The sequence below is a fragment of the Sebastes fasciatus genome, chromosome 4 (assembly GCF_043250625.1).
Source record: "Sebastes fasciatus isolate fSebFas1 chromosome 4, fSebFas1.pri, whole genome shotgun sequence".
NCBI classification, from domain to species: domain Eukaryota; kingdom Metazoa; phylum Chordata; class Actinopteri; order Perciformes; family Sebastidae; genus Sebastes; species Sebastes fasciatus.
Genome location: NC_133798.1, coordinates 29,190,250 through 29,213,182, shown reverse-complemented (window position 1 = coordinate 29,213,182; position 22,933 = coordinate 29,190,250). Strand labels below are relative to the sequence as shown.

The following is a 22,933-nucleotide window of genomic DNA, read 5'->3' as shown; positions in this document are numbered from 1 at the left end:
TAGTAGTTTTGATGCGTCCACCATCTGGTTATGTTTTTAGCGTGGACTTAAGTGTCCGTGTCGCCTCCCGTAGAGATGGTTTGCGGTTGCATTTACTGTCTGTCAGTAACGTTTTCTCTAATATGAATATAATTACAACCACACAAATCTCATCACAGCTTGTTTTTAAACATTATCACTGATGTTATTCATCAATACATCTTACCTAGAATTATGAGAAATACTAAAACATTCATAGCATCTTTCCAGTTACTCTACAATCACCTGCAGAGCAAGGGCCAAAGGTGGAAAGTAACTTCATACATTTACTCAAGTACTGTACTTAAAGGGACTGTTTGTAACTTTTTACATGTATAAATCTACCGTGTTGGTTTCCCATGCACGCTCGCATGTGGCTACGCTGTTCAGACTCAGACTCCAACACAAACTACACGGAAGCACCAACACCGCAAAGTTATATCTAGTGAAGCCCCTACTTGCAAAACAGTGTCAACTCTTCCTGCTTCAGCCCCCCGACCACGGCCAGAAGATGCAGGGGAGACAGTAGCTTTGGTCTCCAGGACCGGAGTCCCTGCTCCTCTGCCTGCTTGCCTTCACTCACACACCGCGCGCGTTCTCGCGCTCCACTCTTACGTGCATGCGCGCACACTACACACTGCAGAAGACTTCGTAGCTCTGAGAACATCTAGTAAATGTACAGTGGATGTTTGTTGCAGAAATAAATGCTGCAGCTAATCCAGACCAACAGAGGTTTTCCGTGTCTTGTGAAGTGATGGGGCTCCGCAACGAGAAACGTTATCGTCCCCGACCGGGTGGCGGTGTCTCCCCTGTTCCTGGTCGGGAGGCTGAAGCAGGAAAAGCCAACACTAGGATCAGATCTAAATCATGTTCATGGAGAGACCTTCGTCTGGTCAGCTAACATTACTGCCAAGCAGCTGAAATATAGAGTGATATTGTGGTTTTAGCTGACGTGTGTTGCCTCACTTTTTTGAGCGATGCTCGTTCATGTCAATTTAGAGCGAGCAAGCGTGAGCCCGCTGTCTTTCATTGACTTAACGGCCACAGGTGTCACTGTTAACAAGCATTTCTGAAAACAATCCTTTTAAGTGACATTTTGAGGTACTTGTACTCCATTTTTCTGCTACTAGCGCTGAGCGTAGCATATTTATATGGATGCATTTACATTACAGTCAGTACAGACAACATGGCGTATAAATGACACGGCAAGAGCAAGAACGGCGTTCATACACCTTTTCGTGCAACCGGGCTAGAATAACAATAAAAGTAAAAGAAGTTAACTAAAAAAAAAAAGTAATATTGCACATGATATGGATATTAATGAATTCATGCACATGATATTATGGATATTGAATTAATTTGCGCATTCTGGTGAAATAGCTGTTGCTGGAAGCTCAGTGTATCCTCCTACATTGGTTCGTATGATATCTTCTATTCTCTATTCCTTATTTTCTGTGCGTTTTCCTACGAATCTATAGCAACACATGACAATTTTCACACGTTATATGCATACTGCCTTCAAAACAAACCCTCTGTCTTCACAGGAAACAACTTAGTTAGGTTTAGGAAAAGATCAAGGTTTGGGTTACAATGACACCAGAAGTGCTGTAACTTAAGTACGGAAGTTACGTGACAAATAAATCAATGTTGACTTCCGGTTTCACACCGGTCTCATGGTGAAAGTCCGGTGTTTTTTGACCCACCCATCCACCACGACCTCCTCCCTACACTGCGTTTGTCGCTCTTTACTTCCTGGTTCACTATTATGTGGATTAAATACGCATTGAAATTGTGGAATATATACAAATTACACTGTATTACTTTTCGTAGGTATAGCTACTTAAAGCTAAATGAGAACAGCCTGCGTAGTGACAACGGGAAATATCCACTCCATCATGAAAAAAAAGAGAGTGAATCCACTAATCTGAGCAATTAGACTAAAATGTAATTGCTATAATTGCTGTGATCTTCCCCTTACAGTCCTGTTACTGTGGATGTTTCTCACAATAACGCTCACAAAGTTCTACGTTGGACAAAGTCCCACAAAAAAATACAAACAAACAGATGTAGAACTGAAAGAGAAGTGAAAGTAAAGTAACAAAAACAGCACTAAAGCCTGAAACACACTCCCTGTTACAGTAAGTACATAAGTGTTAATGTCCAAAACCAGCTTGCACAGTGTTGTACATCCTCCTTTGAATATTTAAGTCGGGTATATTACTGGCTGAAATGTATCATATTAAAGAGAACCGTGGTAAACATGGCATGATTTAACATGTTTTTGTAAAATTGAAAATAACTTTATAACCTTACAGCTGACAATACTTATGATATGTTATTTTATTTTCGGTGTTTGGACTGTAATATGTTCATTATACAGTCACCAGGACAGAGGGTGAGTCAGTCAACCATTAATATCTTCTGAATACAATAATAATTTCAGAAAGTTTAAATTACCTATTGAGAGACAAATGTGTTGTTTCTGTTTTTAAAAGTTAAAGTGGCAATCTCGAAGATTTTGATTTAAATAAATGTCTGTTAAGTCACTCTCTGTAGCCAAGTGATGTCACACAATGACCCACTGATGAAAGTATTGCAGTATTTATATATTTGCAATATTATGAAATGGGTGTCTGTGGTGACATTCCCGGAAAATTACAGTTTTTCCCCGTTGTACACACAAAAAATTAAACTATACACACAATTCAGAAAAGCTCATGTACATATCAATTGAATTTTTCTATTATATTTCTGCTCATGTATCAACAAAAATACTCCAGACTGCTAAAATTGAGCACAATTCCACTATTTTCACTCTCATAAGAATTCTACATCAACCACGACTGAGATCTTAAGGATTGCCACTTCTATTTATATACTTTTATATTTTGTGGAGCTTGCAGCAGCATCTAGTGGCCGTTTGAGGCGCTGCAGCTGAAGACAATAACTTCTGACAGTGACTAGATGGCTGCTGATTCGTTTATACTTTAGCTTCAGCAAATTTAATCACGTAAGACACAATTCTCAAATTCTAAAACTCAAATAATTGGGAGAAAATACAGCCAAGGGATAGAAGTATAAGAGCTGTAACACTAAAGGGCGACTTCTGTGTATGAAATTGGTACTTTGGTTTGTCTTCTATTTAGTCTGGTTCGGTTTCACAGTGCACAAATGAAAAAATGAGTTGCTGAGAGGCCTGTATGAGCAAATTTATCTTATTTGTCCACTTCTATGCAGGAAATCGCGGTCTTTTTTCTTATATTGCTGTTGAAGTTTTTTTTAGTTTCAGAGCAGCTCTCCGCCGGGAAAAGACATTACGTGTAGCTCTAGTGTCGTCCGGGTGGAAACATTGGGGCTGATACACGCTGTACAGCGCCAGACACAGGTCGATATAACGAAAAGGAGAAAACAAACGTGTGAAAAATTGTTATAAATCGGGAGAAATGCGGGAAATTGTGACCCCGAGAGGAAACCGGGAGAGGGCAATGAAAAACGGGAGTCTCCCAGGAAAATCAGGAGGGTTGGCAAGTATGCAAACGTCAAGCGTTTTTATGTCAAGCAAACATCAGACTTCTGCAGAAGTCCAGGTCAGTCCTTTCACTCATGTTAACCTGTCGTTCACCTCAACAAATGTGTTTTGGTTCTCTTGTTAAGGGTCCGTGACCGCTTTTGAGAGGTGGTCTCGTTGTTTTGGTCCGCACCAGAGTACGATTACTGCGTTCAGAACTGCCCAAACCAGAGGTTGAACCACACCAGAGTTCGTTTAAATCCGACTACATGTTGGCTTGTGAAAGCACCCTGAATGACACTAGCGTCCTCATAAAACCCCTCTGAGCAAACAAACATGATACCTAGAAAATCCTCCCATCAGGTGCTGTCAGAGTCTCCCAGCATGTGTCTGGTGTCAGTTTCCACCTTCAAAAGAAAAGACTAACCTCCTTTTTAACCTCCTTCTTCTTCTTCTTCTTTCTCTCCAGGTTCATAATGTCAGTTCTGCTGGAGCGCCAGGATGTCCAGTGTTTTCTGAAATGTAAAAACATTGAACTGTAAACACAGTTGTTGTTCTAGAACATGAACTTCAGCTCCTGAGCTTCAATGTTCATGACGCCAAGACCTGAAGATGTGCGTCATTTTCTTAGTTCTAGCATGTTTCACCAACACAAAACCAGAAAAAATACACACCTTCAACACAACAAGAACCTCAGAACAGCAGCACACCAACACATTTCTATTAAGAGCCAAAAGGTTGTTTCTACTTGACGAGGAAACAAACGTAATAGTCGCACACAATGCAAGTATTTCTCACATTTGACTCTAATTAAACGTGTCATCCAATAACTGTAATGCAACGCTTTAACGTCAAAGCGTGTTGCAACATGTTGTTTAATTTAGAAGTGCTAAAAGATGTGACATTGAGAGCAGCTAGTTTCACTGATTAACAACCTTCGTTTAGAGAGGAAGAACTAATCAGTGAAATCAGCTGTTGCGGTGTCTGATTGGAACAGAAACCTGCAGGTTGGACCGAGACTGCATTTCCCACCACAAATGAAACACAGCTATGTAATGTTAAATAAATGCTAAATAATCTCACAAAGTGTTTATAACGCCTGAGGCTTATCTAGCTCAGAGGTCTAGAGACATTTTTAAAAAGTCAAATAGAAAAAAGGAATTATTTTTGGGCAAGTATATATTAGAAAGATGACATGAAATAAGCGTTTGTTTGTAATGGACCTTTCAATGTGCAACCAATTTAATTTGTGCTACCTGGTGCACGTATTTGTGTTGTGAGCTTGACATTTTACATTTACAAAATGTCAGTGCTCTCTGCCCAAGTTCAAATTATATATGATCAGTGCAAAAAATCCCGTCGCACAGCAGTTCGTGAAATAGTCACGAAATTGAACGTATTGATTCGTGGACATAGACACGAATTTCAAATTTTTTTCATGATGGTCAGCACGAAATCAATTTGTCTGTCATCCACGTAATTGTGAAGTATAAGAGCAACAAACTCTGCGTGGGAGGAGGTCAGGGTGGATGGGTGGGTCAAAAAACACCAGACTTTCACCAGGAGACCGCTGCTCATGTCCCGTGTAAAACCAGAAGTCAACGTTGATTTATTTGATTAGTGTTATTTTAACCCAAACCGCAATCTTTTCCTAAAGCTAACTAAGCAGTTTGTTGTCTAAACCTAACCAAGTCGATCTATTCCTAGCCCTAACTAAGTAGTTTTATTTTTAAAAGACTGGAGCGGAAATTGACACGTGCGTCACGTGTTGCTGGACATTTGTAGGAAAACGCATGAAAAATACTTTGTTGAAAGTCGTGCTGAGCGTCACCACAAAATAAGAAGGAAAATTCATGTCTATGAACACAAATCAAACAGATTCAATTTCGTGACTATTTCACAAAGTGCCGTGAGACTATGTTGGTAATCACAGACGCGCTCCAGTCCATCAAAATGATGGATGGCCTTCAGGTTCTTCCATCATTGTTAAAAAAATCCAGTCAACGATGGAAGATATTCGGTTAACACAACCTCTGGCCTCGATATGCAGTATATATCTATTCTCTCTATGGCCACATTTGTAGTTGATTCATGTATTATTTCTTCTCTCTTGTGACTTGTCTTTAGTGGGAAAGGATCCTCGAACTGTCGGCTATTTCTTACCTGTAAGTCCCGACGACAGTTTTCATTCATGTGGCTCTGAGCAGGACAGAGATAACAGTTCACCTCCTTCCTGAAAGGAGAAAGAGATGTTTTTGTGAGGTGCTTCCACAGTATAACTGTGCACAGTGGTCAATTGTAAAAATGCTAACAGTTGTAGCTCCTCTCTCCAGATGGCTCTCCTGCTCTGTTCACTCATTTCTAATTCTGGCTGATGTGAGTCGAAGTGAGGAGGCAGCTGTTATCTGAGGATATGATACGGCCGTCAGCGGGGGTCAAATATAACCGGCATTAACTCTGAGGAATGAGATGCCAAACACAAGACATTGTTGAGGCTGTCTGTCAAGTGTTTACTGTTTAGAGAACTGTGTAAAATAAGCCATGCAGATTGTTTACCACCCAGTGAACCCATAAAACAGAGCCTATTTTGGACATGAAAAACCATGTCATGCTTATACCTGTCAGTGCCGATCGGAGGCGGACGTGATCCGGATCATTATGGGACTTAACTGCTGTAACATTGTATGGTCGAGATCAAGACGAAACAGGAAACTCAAGCCTCTAGACTATGCATGATGTGCGAAAGAAAAAAAACATTATTTTCACAGGTTGGAACCATGACTGTATATAAGAAGTGGATGTAGTCACCATGACATCACTCACTGGTTTGTGGACTGCCGTTTTGAAGCATCGAGTTCGGCATTTTCGCCGTTGCCATCTTGTTTTTTTTTGCAACCAGAAGTGACACAAGAGGGTGGAGCCAAGTACAACCAAACTCTGAATAATACCTTTTCAGGCGATTAAAAAGGTTATAATTAACTTTGATTAACTGAAAACAAACTATGAAAGGGTTAAAGTAGTAAGACGAAAACACGGACAACTCCCAGACCGGATAATGCCGTGGTAGCAACCTGTCAATCACAAGGTAGACCCGCCCTAAAGCATCCCCTGCTTTATGGTCTATTTGACTCTAAATGGGACCATAATTTACTAAATGAACATCATGTTGTATTGAGGAAGACTTGAAACTAGCTATTGAGACCATAAACTCATGTTTACTATGTTTAATGAGGTAATAAATCAAGTGAGAAGTAGGCTCATTTTCTTATAGACCTCTATATATCTTATATCTTAACATGAAACTGAATGAACCTACCTCTGCAGCAAACCACACCAGGTCAGATTTAAATTCATCTGCAAGAACAAAAAAAGAAGACAAAATCAAATAAAAAGCTTTAATGTCCACAAATAATGACACTAGATTCAATAACTCACCTCATCTGCTCCGAATGAAAGGCAAAGCTTTTCCATTTAAGTCTGAACCAACAACAAATAATAATATAAAAGGGCTTTGAATTAAATCAAGAAACAAAATTGTTTAACCCAGCTGACAAATTATTCATTACAATAAAAGTTAACTCAGTATCACAATTGGGCAACATACAATTATTGGGGTCTCTAAGGGCTGTAAAACATCAAATAGACTAAAATAGACTTAATTTGTATTCCTATGAAGTTCAGAGGATCTTTTTACTTTTGTAAAGTTGTTAGGTTCTATAAATAAATAATTTTCGGCTTTAGCGGTTTTTTGTTTATGCTAACGATTACATGTAACGTTAGCTAACGGTTACAGTTTAAGCTGAAGCATGTAAACCTTTAAAAAATCCCAAATTAATAGTATTGTTTCATATTCTGTGACTGGAGAGTTTATACATTTTGGAAAGACTTACATCTTCATCATAAAATGTCTCATTAGTTAGGGATTAGCATATAGTTGACGTTAGCATAAAGAGTGTAGCGGGTTGTTTGTTTGCCACAGAGCTTATTTTCTGCAAGAATCAAAAACCCAATGGAATAATCCCATTGGTGGCTTCATGTCAAGGGAACCCAATTCTGACTTCTGGGTTGGCCTACAAAAATACGTCATCCCTGTACCACCCTATATAAACTGGAAAAACAAAGTTTGGAAACTTGTGTTTGGTGGATTATTTCTCTGTTGTTTCAATGCTAATGGTCATTGTATTTTACATAGTTGGAAAGTCTGTTTATTTACCTTCGCAATGATGTCCAACTTGTAAGGATCATGCATTTGTGGGATGAGCAGCACAGCTGATGATGTGGGTAGCGCCCAAGAAAAATTTGCCAAAATGCTCTAAACAGTGTATTCTCATAAGGCTACCGGGAAGCCTGCAATGACTGCCCTTCACCGTCAGGCCCGTTTGCGCTGGTGTCGACAACACAGACAATGGAACCTGAACATGTGGGGGAATGTCATGTTCAGTGATGAGTCCAGGTTCTGTCTGCGAAAGTTGGACGGCAGGGTCAAAGTATGGAGACGACGCGGAGAACGCAAAGCTGATTGTAGCACCGATGGAGTAACAGCTTTTGGTGGGGGCAGTGTCATGGTGTGGGGCGGCATCTTCCTCACTGGCAAAACAAGGCTTGTCATCATTGAAGGCCATCTCAATGCAGGGAGATATCGAGATGAGATTCTGCAGCCAGCGGCGATCCCATATCTCCACAATCTGGGACCTAACTTCATCCTCCAAGAAACAACGCTCACCCCCACAGAGCCAGGGTTATCACAGACTACCTCCACAATGTGGGAGTAGATAGAATGGAACGGCCTGCCAAGAGTCCAGACCTCAACCCAATTCAACACTTGTGGGATCAGGTTGGGCGTGCTGTACGTGTTAGAGTGACCAACACAACCTCGTTGGCTGACCTGCAACGAATCCTGGTTGAGGAATGGAACGCCATCCCACAGCAACGTGTGACCAGGTTGGTGACCAGCATGAGGAGGAGGTGCTAAGCTGTTGTGGCTGCGTATGGATCTTCCACCTGCTACTGAGGCTCCTGATGGTGTATTAAATGAATAAAGTGTAAATAAATTGCCAATATGTTTGTTCCTTGTTACTGAAAGAGAGTTCAATCATCCAATCCACCAAACAACTCAAAACAAGAGTCAGTACCAACAGGAGAATACACTGTTTACCATTGACGGAGCATTTTGGCAATTTTTTCTTGGGCGCTACCCACATAATCAGCTGTGCTGCTCATCCCACAAATGCATGATCCTTACAAGTGGGACATCATTGCGAAGGTAAATAAACAGGCTTTCCAACTATGTAAAATACAATGACCATTAGCATTGTAACAACAGAGAAATAATCCACCAAACATAAGTTTCCAAACTTTGTTTTTCCAGTATAGATAAAAAGGAACCGTGTAATTCTCAAAGCACCCGCGGAGGGTGAAATGCACCCCTAACTGCACTGCCAAACAAAAAGCGTCTTGGTTCCCCTGTGCTTTGTACATTTACACATATTTAAATTAGGTAATATGCATGCATTAGGTGCAAAATCGTCCCCTTTCTATGCAAATGAGCCTCCATTGCAAAAACAGTTAAAATTACAAAGTTCAGTGCTAATAACCAAACGCAGCTACAATGAAATTATTAGTGTCTTCAGAGAGTTGATGGTAACTGACGGATTGGGATCATAGACTAAGAAGTGGAAGTAGTCACAGTGACGTCTCCCATTCGTTTGTGGACTACAGTTTTGAAGCCTCGAGTTCGGCAATTTGGCCGTCGCCATCTTGTTTTTTTAGCTGACACCATCTTGGTTTTTCGCAACCAGAATTGACATTAGAAGGTGGAGCTAAGTACAACCAAACGCTGGTCGTGTCTAGAAGGTAACACACAAATTGAGAAACTCTCGCGAGATGGTTAAGGTTAGAATAGGTCGTCGGGCAGCGAGTCTCACAAGAGTTTTTGCAAGTTTACGCAATTTGCGGATTAGTCACCCAAACAGTGAACAAGACTTTTTTTTTACTTTTTCAGACTTGAAACTAGCGAGACCATAAACCAAGATTACAATGCTTACTGAGGTAATAAATCAAGTGAGGGAATAAATCAAGTGAGAAGTAGGATCATTTTCTCATAGACTTCTATACAATCAGACTTCTTTTTGCAACCCGAGGAGTCGCCCCCTGCTGGCTGTTTGAAAGAATGCAGGTTTAAGGCACTTCAGCATTAGCTTCACTTTTCAGACCCGGAGGTTGCTGCCTGACTGGGATATTAAATCTCAAATAGGGTTTCTCTCTGTCACGTTTAAATTCGTTGCCTGAAGTTTTCAGACCTGTAGCTAGTCTGAAAATTGAATTTTCTCTTTTTTCTCTCTGCCATCGTCTGCCGACTGTGTTCTTGGTGCAAAGGCAACATTTATACTTTGCCACATGGACAACTTCTAAAGGGAAAATTGCACTCAGCTGCAAAACGTTTTGGCCGTGTTTGTGTCAGGTTTGACTTAAGTGGTTATTTGAGCAAGCTGTCTGAGATTTAGAGAACAGAAGACTTCATTTGCAAGAGAATGGTGAGCCAAATGTCGTTGGATATTCAAGGTCAGGTACAAAAGTATTACAGTGAGTTAGTAATTAAAGGATGGCCACGCTGAATGTCCGACCAAAATGAACGCTGAACCAGAACGCCGAATGTCTCACCATGAATTGCTCAATGTGATGCGTAATACATGGTGCTATCAGCGGCCACAATCCGTTCTTTGTGAATTCGCCCGTGAGTATTTACAAATTCCACAAGACTATAAACAAGATGAACATGAAGCTTTTGTATTTAATGTGACAGCAACAAGACGAGAAACGTACATCACATTTCCGTTTGAACACTTTAGAAAAGATGACATGATGCTAGTATAGACTGAGGGCTGAGTTATACTTCTGCAATAGAATAGTCGCTCTTTTGCTAGCAATGCAAATCTGTTTCATTTTTTTTTGCTCCATTTCATCTATGACTGTCAGGCTAACGCAACACATTGGCTAACGTTACACTCTGTCTCTAACATGTGACACAAATGGTTCGAGGAAAGTGCATCGCAGCCGGTATCACAATGTTTTGATGCAGAAGCATAAATCAGCCTTCACAGAACAAAAGCAGGTTTGTTTCACCACTCATGTACTAATACTGACATTAGTACATACAGTACAAATACATCACGGTACAGTGTCAATACAGGCAGAAGCAGAAGGTAGCTTAGATTCAACTGAAGAGTTTTGTTCCAACGTAAGATATCCAAAAACTACCCGAAACCTGCTTCATCTACCTCAGATTTATTACAGATTTTATATTTGGAAAGTAAAAAAATGTGTAACTCAACTCATGCTTTGGATAAAATACTTAAATTTAATTAATTTGTTAAAAACACTTAACTTTTAATAGACTTAATTCAAAAAGTAAAAGGTTGAATATAATTTTATGTTTGCACAGTCAACTAAAATCACTTTTAAAATCCTGCAAACCACCTGAGGAGATTATCGTTTATCACATACTGTACCATACTAGAAGCTTAAAAACCCTAACATATTTCCTCCATTTCCAAGTTATTCACACTTTTTATCAGTATAACCTCCACGGCAGTCATGTCTTATCTGTTCACTAAAAATAAAAGGTAGGTTTACGGTGGATATGCAGTATTTTGAAATAAAACTCTTCCGTCACAAAGACATTAGACCTGATTTCTGTCCTGAAAAGCACTCCAGTCAATGACGGATCACATTTAACTATCAAACATCTTCTTCCTATCAGACTTGTCTTCAATGTTCTTACGCCAGTCGCCCACATCGCGCAGCTGCTTGTCCTGTGAACACAGATGGTATTTCATTTCGTTAAAATAAAATGATGAAATAGCAACACAGTCTCACGGCAGTTTGTGAAATAGTCATGAAATGTAATCTATCAGCATGACTCTAAACAATGTATTTTTCATGCTTCTTCCTAGGAATGTCCAGCAACACATGACGCACCTGTCAATTTCCGCTCCAGTCTTTTCAAAATAAAACTACTTAGGTTTAGGCAACAAAACTATTTCGTTAGGTTTAGGCAACACAACTACTTAGTTAGGTTTAGTTAATAAAACTACTTTGTTAGGTTTAGGCAACAAAACTACTTCGTTAGGTATAGGCAACAAAACTACTTAGTTAGGTTTAGGCAATAAAACTACTTAGTTAGGTTTAGGCAACAAAACTACTTTGTTAGGTATAGGCAACAAAACGACTTAGTTAGGTTTAGGCAAAAAAACTACTTAGTTAGGTTTAGTTAATAAAACTACTTAGTTAGGTTTAGGCAACAAAACGACTTCGTTAGGTTTAGGTAATAAAACTACTTAGTTAGGTTAGGCAAAAAAAAAAGCTACAGGTAGTTTTAGAAATATATAGACTTGGTTAGGTTTAGGCAACAAAACTACTTCGTTAGGTTTAGGCAACAATACTACTTCGTTAGGTTTAGGCAACAACACTACTTAGTTAGGTTTAGGCAATAAAACTAACTAGTTAGGTTAGGCAAAAAAAAAAGCTACAGGTAGGTTTAGAAATATATAGACTTGGTTAGGTTTAGGCAGAAAAACTACTTAGTTAGGTTTAGGCAAAAAACTACTTATCTAGGTTTGGGAATAGATCGACTTTGTTAGGTTTAGGCAAAAAAAAAAAAGACTTAGCTAGGTTTAGGAATAGATCGACTTGGTTAGGTTTAGGCAAAAAAAAAAGACTTAGCTAGGTTTAGGAATAGATCGACTTGGTTAGGTTTAGGCCAAAAAAAAGACTTAGCTAGGTTTAGGAATAGATCAACTTGGTTAGGTTTAGGCAAAAAAACTACTTAGTTAGGTTTTAAAGATGGTGGTTTGGGAATTTGAGTCTGTTGTGCCTGCCCTGTATAAACTAGCATAAACTGCAGTTCAGGATTTACCAACAGCCTTAAGATGGAACATTACATTTACATTACAAATATTTGTTATTTCATTTTTGGAATTATTTTTTTCTTATGACAATCTGTCAGTATTTGAGTGCCTTAACTGTTATAGTAAGAATTATGACCAATGAGCCACTGTTGAATGTTTACATTTTTAAAATAAAAAATAAATGTAAAGAATTTATTCACTATGAGGCTATTATGTTTTTGTTTTCTCTGTACCGAAAACATACCGAACCGTGACCCCAAAACTGAGGTACATACCGAACCGTGAATTTTGTGTACCGTTCCACCCCTAGAATGTAAGCATGTTCATGCATGAGTGTATGTATGATCTATGTTTTATGCATGTATGTACATTGTGACTTGGGTATGTATCTTATCTTATCTTATCTTATCAAAGTTGCGGGCAAGATACAAGTTGTGATAAACCAGATGAATCCTTAAACCCGCCTGCTAGTGGAACAGAAAAAGATTTTGTACGACTCAAACTATTAAAGTTGAAGCTGATGTAAAGGAGGTGAGAGAAACTAAGATGACAAACTAAACCACAGCTTTGGGGAAAATAGGCGGTAGAATAGGGACTGAAGTCTGGATGAAGCAGGTAGCAGCTCACCTCCTCTTTGACCTCCTTCTTGACCTGCTTCAGGCCGGCTCTCAGGTCCATGTTGACCGTGTGCTTGGAGCCCAGCAGAGCTTTCAGCATGGCGTCAGCAGACATACGCACTTTCTTCAGACGGGGTCTCTTGAACTTTCCCCTCAAATCCACAATCTTAATGTTGAGGTCTCTGACCTTCAAGACAGAAATAAAGACATTTATTATAGGTCAAATTACCATATATTAGTATGGTCATTATAGTATGTAGTACATATTATTTGTGTCAAGGTAAAAGAACATTCACATTTTTAAAGAACAGGACTTTCAAATGATGAAACACAAAATACAACAACAACTTTAAAACAAGGTTCCTGGACAAGAAAAAGAATAAGAATAAATTTACCAACGCGTGGTAGGCAATAATGTTTTAATTAAAATATTTTTACTTTAATAAAAACATCAAAGTGTTCCACAGGGTCTCACCTCATTCAGGACCATGTTCAGTTTGAACTCTATGCCGTATCTCTCCTCCTCACTGATGTCAATCTGCTCATGGAGTTTCTGGCAAAGATCCTGATGAGAAAACAGTATTTTAGTAGTTTTTGTTGGCTGACTGCAAGCGTTAACCACATTATTTTGACTTAATATTTTCATCGAACCCAAAGAACAGAGCCAGCAATTATGTTACTCGACATGACCAAAAAAAGTACAACAAAACGTTGTCCAACAGTTCAACCAGACTGACAACTGAAAGACACAAAGATCCCTCTGAGCAACAGTTGAGCCTCAAAATGTGTGCAGATTTAAACAGGATCACAGCGTTTCCACTAGGGCTGAGACAATTCACCTATCTCCTGATCCAATACTATCACGATACTTGGGTGCCAATTTGATATGTATTGCGATTTTTAAGTATTGTGATTCTACAAGTATTGCATTCGATATTACGATTTTTGTTAACTTTTTTAACACTAGACCACGGGAAAAAACTTCTAGGGACTTTTACTTTGGAAAATCTCTAAATTAATTCAGTGAAAATGTTTGATTTTCAGCATGTATGTAGTCAGAGATGTCCTGAACTCAAATATATCAGTCATTGTCAGGAATTATTTATTTTTCCAGTAACCCAAAAATCAAAGAATAAAGATATTTCCCTCACAAATTAGTGGCATTTTCTTTTTAATTTATAAGGGACATGTAATGTTTTATACTTCTGTTGAATATAATCAATCAATCTTATTTCCATATATGTATTTTGTATATAGAGTTCCCTTTGTTAACACCTTATTTTGAAAACAGGACGTAGTCCCACGTGTATACTTCCTCCAAGGTGGTCTCTAGCTCTCCCGCCAGCTCCGTTCTCTTTATACATCCATGGTCAGCTCCATCGAGGCCGTTTGAATACATTTAACATAAATATCAGTATATGGGTGCTCTACAGTTGTAGCGTCGGCCCATTTGACCACGGAGATGAGAGTGACGGCTGGCTTGACCGCACGTTACCGCAATACGATAACGTTTCCTGTCCATGACAGAGTTAGCATGCAGCTTTAGCCATGATGTCTAGCTCTACATTTCCTGCAATGTGTGAAATTCAAAGTGTTTCCATACTTTACTGGATGTGTAGTATTTACCACTTTGGATTTAAAATGTGAGGGTGCAGGTCGTATCCACGCAGACCCTCCGCCATTTTCTGCTTTCTCGTTTCAGCTCGTTGCGGTTTGTTTTGGTTGACGGATACGGAACGGATATGACGTCACGTTACTCAGAGTATAACAATAAAAGCGGTAACTTCCCTCTACCTCCACATAGACTCAAATGAAGCAAATATTTTGGCATTAAAAAAATTTATTTTAAAATCGTAAAAAAAAAAATCACGATACATAGGGGAATGGATTTTTTCCCCCACCCCTAGTAATAACCCTGACAGCAGTTCATCCCGGTCCTGTTTGTGTCTCACCGTCAGCTCATCCTTGGAGTACGGCAGCTCTAGAGGAGGACATTTATCTGCCAGGAACTTCTCCCTGTCCCCAACCTTCACATTTGCTTCGGCGTCCAACAAATTTGTCGCCACCAGCAGCATACATCCCTGTGGATGACATCATCATGCAACTTTTAAGTATTTTCAGATAAAACAGCATCTCTGCTCTTCTTCATAAGAGAATAAAAATGTACTGATTTCTTACTTTCAGAGTATGCTTACGCCTCGCAGACAGTCTCTTCCTGCAGGTGAAAACACACAACATGAATCAGACATTTGGGCCATTATGTTATAAATAAATCCATAAATCTGTTATGATGATTATTTGTTGTATTTTATTAAAATCATAGCTAGCTAACGCTAGGTTCATTTCAGCTGTGTGCATCATTTTTTAGTGTTTCCTGGAAACTGTTTCTGTCGTCTGGTGCTACTTGCAGAGCATTTCTGTATTCCCTTGTGGCACATATATCCACTAATCTTCTAAAATTGTTATTTTAATAATATACAAAGGAGATTTTTACACATTAAAAACACAGTGACAGATGATCAGATGGGATAAATACGCCAGTTTTCTTGTTCATTTTTATCCTTTAAAAAGTTTGTCAGCCCAGAGGCCTACATTTTTTTTAATCTGTTAACGAGTAGATGTGACATCCTGCCATCTAACAAACAGGACAACAAACATTTGATGCACATAAAACTGGTAACTTACTCGTCGGCCATCTTAGCTGCAGGATCCTGATGTTATCTGATAAAAAAACACATAAAAGACGGCATTAGAATTACATTTGTATCTTTTGATATATGATAAAACATCGATCACACTATGGATAAACTTCTATAAATGTAGATGCAAACACACAAAACATATACGCGACCTCCTCTGTTATACTCTTTCCTGTTATTAACACAGATTTTTTGTATTTATTGAAAATACCTTATTCGTCCCTCAAGTGGCAATACAAGGCAAGCGAGCGTGCAAACAGAAAAACATAATTCAATTCATTCACACACATAAAAAGCAATACTAAAAGCTGACAGCGGTATATGATTTTCATCTCGGTGTAACAATTGATTATAATCTTAAAAAACAAATTAAGATGGTAACAAAGTTCAATTTGTCAAATTTCCGCAAGAAACTGTCTAACGACTAAGGCAACACTAAGTTATATAGTATATACCAACAAGTCTCCCCTTTACAGACATGCCCACTTTATAATATTCACATGCAGTTTGGGGCAAGTCATAGTCAAGTCAGCACACTGACACACTGACAGCTGTTGTTGCCTGTTGGGCTGCAGTTTGCCATGATATGATTTGAGCATATTGTTTATGCTAAATGCAGTACCTGTGAGGGTTTCTGGACAATATTTATCATTGTTTTGTGTTAATTGATTCCCAATAATAAATATATACATACATTTGCATAAAGCAGCATATTTGTCCACTTCCATGTTGATAAGAGTATTAAATACTTGACAAATCTCCCTCTAAGGTACATTTTGAACAGATAACAAATGTGCTATTAATTTGCGATTAATCGCGATTAAATAATTTAATCGATTGACAGCCCTAATTAAAAGACAATCAAGAGTGTGATTATACTCTGTAATTTATTCAAATAACCTGAGCCACACTTTGTTTGATGTTTTATGTATTGTTATCCTTGTTTTAAAGTATTTCATGTGTTCTTATGAAATGTGCTCCATGTACAGTATTGCCGTTAATGTTCTCAGGTATGTCTTTTGTTGCTGTCTTTACACCTTCCCACTGGGACAGCAGTTCAAAATTAGTCAGGATGGCTAAACTGGCACATTTACAGAGATGTCTATTAATGTGGACTGTCACTGTTACTTTAAACTGAATAAATAAATAAATATATAAATCTACTTCATGTTTGAAGTCACGTCTTCTCTTTTCTGCCGCAGAGACTCACTTGTCTCACATTTCATTTTTGGATCATGTTATTTCTATTTTAGGACTTCAATGTTAATTCCAGGACATTTAGTGGAACTGAACTTTGTAACCGAGGCCGCGTCAATGCCTTAAAGGACCACACTGCTATTTTTAGCTGCGTGGCTCTGTGGTTCTCTACAGTACAAATATCTCCACAACTACTGGATGGATTGGCATGACATTTGGTTCCAGACATTTACGATCCTCAGAGGATGACTCATGATGACTTAGGGGGATGTTCTTTTAGCGCCACCTACGGATCATAATATCAACTTCTCACTTCATGGCAGGATACCTCTAAAACTGGTAATTCCCTTTATTCAGGGCTCAACCAATATAAATAAAGTTTATTATTATGATAAAACTGGTAACTGAATCCCTGTCGGCCTAAGTTGATAATCAAGTTAATATCAATAAGTTCATATCAATAAGTTAATATCAGCATGATAACAGGCTAGATTTTAGCATGTTGGAGTAACATTAGCAAGTCAAAATGTACATTTCAGTTCATGACATGATGCCTCTAAAACTGTCTGCTGACTCTAATGCTAACATATCATGCTAACACCAGCATGTTAATAAGTTAAATGTTACATAACTTACTAAACTTTAGCATTATCTTTAGTTACTATGCTAAATGTAGGCAGGAAAACATTCCAGCAAGTTAAAATTAGCATGATAACATGGCATGTATGTTCATGTGCTAAATTTAGCATCACGGTCTCTATTGCTATGTCGCTGTTGGCATTTTGTCTTGTTAGTTTACTCCACTAATTGTTCATCTTTATTAAATATTAATGCTGACCATTCTCCAAAATGTTTTATATGTTTTCAGATTAATTTTTCACTGTTCAGGGAGATTTTTATTTTGTTTTATTTATTTGTGAAACTCAGACGTGAAAGTTGCTTGAGAGGTAAACATCATGTCTGCAGCTGCTGTCGTCAGTAATGTGATTATTACATGATGCACTGCATTACCACATAACAATTACATCATTTTAACAAAATGGATTTACAATTCTTTCTTTTGATTCCTGAGAGCAAAGATTAGACTGTGCCTCTGTACACATTACTGTTAAACACACACATCAACAAGTGAAATATTTACAAGATAATGAAGCTGTACAAGCTGCAACCTTTACACAGTAATAATCAATGCACAACATCCACAACATGTCCTCCAACCTAAACAACAAATCAGGTCTCAACCTTACAAAAAGTAAATACAACTGGTTTCAACCCCCCATCAATAATTATTTTTTTTATTGTACTTTTTTATTGCTTTGAGTACCGCAAATGAAATTCCATTCACCCCCGTTGTATTGGACTGAAGACAAACATTTCAGACAGCTGAGCAGAAAGGTTTAAAAAAAACAAAACAACAACTAGTCAAATACATCCAAAACTATCCAAGTACTCAGATCTTTTACGTCAGTAAAAGTACCAACACAGCAATTTAAAAATACTCCGTTACAAGTCGAACTCTTGCCTTCAAAGTACAAAAGTATAATCAGCTAAATATGCACGTAGTATCAAAGTGAAAGTACTTGCTCTGCAGTAAAATGTCCATTGTGACATTTTGTTAAAGGTGCAGTGTGTAGGATTTGGCGGCATCTAGCGGTGTTTTCTCTAATCTTTGCTTTGGTCAAACACATGAGCCAAAGCAGCACTGGTAACCACCATTTTTAAAAACCTGTTAGTCGTGTAAACTCAGACAACAGCTCATAAAGAGAAATAAATGGAAGAAAACACGGACAAATGGACCGACAGTGAAGTCCAGAAGTTAACTTTTTCATGAGCTCACACCCACTGATCCAAAAAAACGAATGAGCCACTGCTCAACAAGCTAACCCAGTATAGCACACAGGCTAATGCAGTAGCACAAAGGGAAACCCAGTAGCACAAGCCACACCCACTGAGCCAAAGAACGATAGCTGATTCAAACAGAAATCGACAAAGGCACTTTTATGACGGGTATTTTGCTTGAGTGTATATTGTGGCATCTAACAGAGTCGTATATTTATTCTTATATTATTAAAAAAAAAGCTAAGAGAGCTTGTGAAACGTAGCAAACTAGCCGCTCGCCGATCTCCCAGCTGAGATGTGTGCAAGCGGCTCAGCGTTCCTATTGGCGGTGTGAATGCAAACAAAAGTACGTAGTTCTGGGGGAGTCCCAGGAACTGTTGGGTCCGAAAACACCTCATGTCTCCAACCAGACAATGTTTTTGTAACAAGACAAAAAGGTTGTGAACCACTGATTTGTATTTTCTAAAGGTATCGTCTGCTTCTTTAATGTAAAAGCTGAATCTGAAAAGTAACCAGTAACAATAATTTTCAGATAAATGTAGCATAATTCCCTCTGAGATGTAGTGGAAGTATAAAGTAATATAAAATGGAAATTGTATTTAAGTATAGTACTTGAATAAGGGTACTTTCCACCGTGACTAGATAGCACTCGAGTGGGTAAACCCAGCCTTTAAGTACGAGGCTGGAGGACTGCGAGGCCACTTCCTGAGGTACTCGGAGACCAGAGAGTCGCTGCTTGTGACAGAGCCGTGGATTAAGACTCTATTCCTGGAGCCTCAGCTGTTCTCAACATCTTCATTATGGAGAATAAAATAAATGACAGCAGGCTCGTCTTTAAAGAAAAGATGTGTGACAACCAGTGCTGGCATCCCAAAACACATAGCTGGCCCAGGAACAAATGGCCGTCATCTGTAAACCAATAACAGGCCGGGGGGTATCTGAGGGGCTGACAATGTATTTTAGGACACTCGAAACTCGCAGGACATAACAGCATGTTGCTCGGGAGATGCAATAATATCTGCAGGGTTAAATTTGGGGCCTGATTTTTGTCTTAAGTAAGTGTGAGTGTGTGTGTTATGTGTAGGATTGTCTCTGGAGGGAGGGATGACGGGTTCGCAGTAACCCAACACCGCAGAACATCCCTCGGACCGACAAGACATTATTGCAAAAATAACTCGCTGTTGGGCTGACCTCAGCTGCACGAACAGTTCATCTGCTTCACACAGACAAAAATACTGACTGGAGGGTACAATGGCATTTAAACTCACTGCAAAAAGGAGTATCTGAAAGAAAACGTGTTGTTCAGGTCCGTGAAATTACGGAAAAAAACAAAATAAAAGCTCCTCTATCGAAGGAACCTTGTTTTTAAAAGACGTTGAAATACAACTTTACGGTTGCTTAAACATTCAAACACGTTTGGTGAAGACCAGTGGTGGAAGTATTGAGATCTTTTACTCAAGTAAAAGTAGTAATGCACATATAAAAATACTCTGCTACAAGCAAAAGTCCTGCATTCAAAATCTAACTCAAGTAAAAGTAGTAATACCACAGTATAAAAATATTCTGTTACAAGTAAAAGTAGTAATACCACAGTATAAAAATTCTCCGTTACAAGCAAAAGTCCTATTTTTATATGCACATGATGGGTAATGAGGCGCAGCTTTCTATTTTCAGCTGAGATGCAACTCTCTGCGACCAGACAAAAAAACCTACAGGGCTCAGTGCAGGATAAACGCTCGACGCCTCGTCATGCTGCTGGCATTTGTAGCATATAGTGTAAATACGCGGTGTTCCCATTGCAAAGAGTACAAAAAAGACAAAATGTGAACATAGCGGTTGTTTTCCGTCCCCTGCTGTTGGCTTGTCAATAGCGCGGTATTGCAATATATAATATACTATACTACAGCTAAATGTAGTGGAGTAAAAAGTACAATATTTCCCTCCGAGATGTAGTGGAGTAGAAGTATGAAGTTATAGAAAAGCACAAGTACCTAAAAACTGTACTTGGTTACATTCCATAACGGAGGTTTAGACCAGGTTTCTCACCAAAGACTGAAAACTTGAATTGTCACTAATTCTATAAAAAAAAATACAGCAAAGAACACATTCATGTAATGTGTAATTTATTTTCATATAACTTAAAGCTACACCTTAAAAGAGAAAAATCGGCGGTGGAAGAAGTACTCAGATCCAGTACAATAGTCTAAAAATACTTCATTACAAGTAAAAGTTCTGGATTCAAAATGTTACTGAAGTAAAAGCATAGAGGTATTATCAGCAAATTGTACTTAAAGTATAAAAAGTAAACATATTCATTATGCAGAATGACTCCTTTCAAAGTATTACATTGTTACAGAATATCATATTATTCTGTTTTTATCACTAATGAATACATGTAAGAGCATTTTAATGTTGTAGTTCATCAATGTGGAGCCAGTACTAGATACTTTGTATACTACTGGGTAGATTAGTAGTATAGTACTGAATCATATCATATCAAATATCATGTTTTTATATGTAAAAAGTAACTATATGTGCAATATTTCCCTCTGAGATGTAGTGCAGTAGAAGTAGAAAGTAAAGTATGTCAGACTTGTACTTAAGAACAGTACTTGAGTAAATGTACTTAGTTACATTCAACCACTGGAAAAAATATACATAAAAGAAAACTTGTTGTTCAGGACAACGCTGAAACAAAATCGGTGGTAAAAGCTCCTCTATTGAAGAAATCTTGTTTTGTAAAATAAAGCTTCAGCGTTGCTTTAACATCTGAATGCTTGCAAAGAAAACAGGCTAAATTTGGCGCGCGGGGATTAAAGTGAAGTCTAAAGTGAAGACAGAGACCGAGGCTGGCAGCCGCTGCAGATTAGAGCAGGTTTTCCTCCGAACCCCTCGGTGCTGACAGGAGGATAAACACTGACGGATCCTCTTTCAAGTTCATGCCTTGTAGTGGTGTTGCCTTTCAGCGCACCACATCACCAGGTCGTACATCAGCAGTGTTTCTACACCGATGCAAAAAAACAACTACTCCTGAAAAACCACTCAGGACACAAGAATAAGACTTTTACTAATAATATAATAATAAAAAAAAAAGATTCCACATTTTCACCTTATTTACCAAAAAAAAGTATATTAAAGTAATCTATTACCAATTAAACAACAACTATAACGTGCAAACTACTAAAACACTTCAAAAATCATATTAAATAATTCCAAAAAAACATCAAACAACCATGAAGATTTGGCATTTTAACTGACACCTTGATAATAAAACAACCAAACGTCAGATAATCTGAAAAATCAAAGATTTCGATTTAAACACAAACCTTTTTTTCCACTGACAAAATTTGATTTGAGCAAAAAAAAAAAATTCCTAAAAACCGTACGACGAAATTAAGCATTTACACCTGCTGTCGTGCAAAGGATGTGCATGGAAACAACCAAAAATACTCTTCATCTACCAAACACACAGAGAAAGAGTTCTTACTTCAACCAGGCAGAGTATTCAGCTTGTTAGACACGCAGACTGAGTCCCAACCAGACAAAGTGTTAAGAAGGTATATATTGCAATCTGTGATAGCCCTCTAAATCCTCCACTTTCTGTTTATGGAAGTGGATTACTGGTCAAACCAATGAGCTGGCAAGGTCATGAAATACAGTACAGTGTCATCTGCCCCTTTCCCTCTGCTCGCCTCATTATAAATAACCCGCCCTTTGAGATTGTTATCTGTATTATCTCACTCCATCCAGCTCCTGACAGACAGAATGCAGCAAAGTGATTAAACCACAGAGGCATTTTGTAATCAACAGTTTATATATTTATATCAAAAGTTAATAATCTGCTGCCACCAAAGCTTGATTGTGTCCCGTCAGATGTGTGAGAGGACTAATCTATACCTCTATTTAGCTTGTAGAAAGTCCTCTTTACTAATAGACGTTATTTAATTTAGTACATGGAGAACAAAACGCTGTTCAACCAGACTGATACTGAAAGAGACAAAGGTCCCTCTGAGCAACAGTTGAATAAAGCCCCGTTTCCACCGCAGGAACTTTCCCTAGAATCTAGGAACCTTTTGAAGCGTTTCGACTGCAGGGACCAGGGTCTAAATTAAAGCACACCCTCCAGTGTATTTTGACATTTCTATGATA

At 38.4% G+C, this 22,933-nt stretch overlaps 1 protein-coding gene across 1 annotated transcript; it reads right to left on the bottom strand.

The window, feature by feature from the left end:
* Window positions 1-10,291: 10,291 nt before the first annotated feature.
* LOC141766530 (troponin I, fast skeletal muscle-like) lies at window positions 10,292-22,381 on the bottom strand. The gene is made up of 7 exons (XM_074633453.1): window positions 22,272-22,381; window positions 15,735-15,770; window positions 15,228-15,264; window positions 15,002-15,130; window positions 13,525-13,614; window positions 13,060-13,236; window positions 10,292-11,337 (listed from the first exon to the last, which is right to left on the bottom strand). Exons 2-7 carry the CDS (start codon window positions 15,743-15,745, stop codon window positions 11,257-11,259), a joined length of 525 nt encoding a protein of 174 aa, XP_074489554.1. The 5' UTR covers window positions 15,746-15,770; window positions 22,272-22,381; the 3' UTR covers window positions 10,292-11,256.
* Window positions 22,382-22,933: the final 552 nt, after the last annotated feature.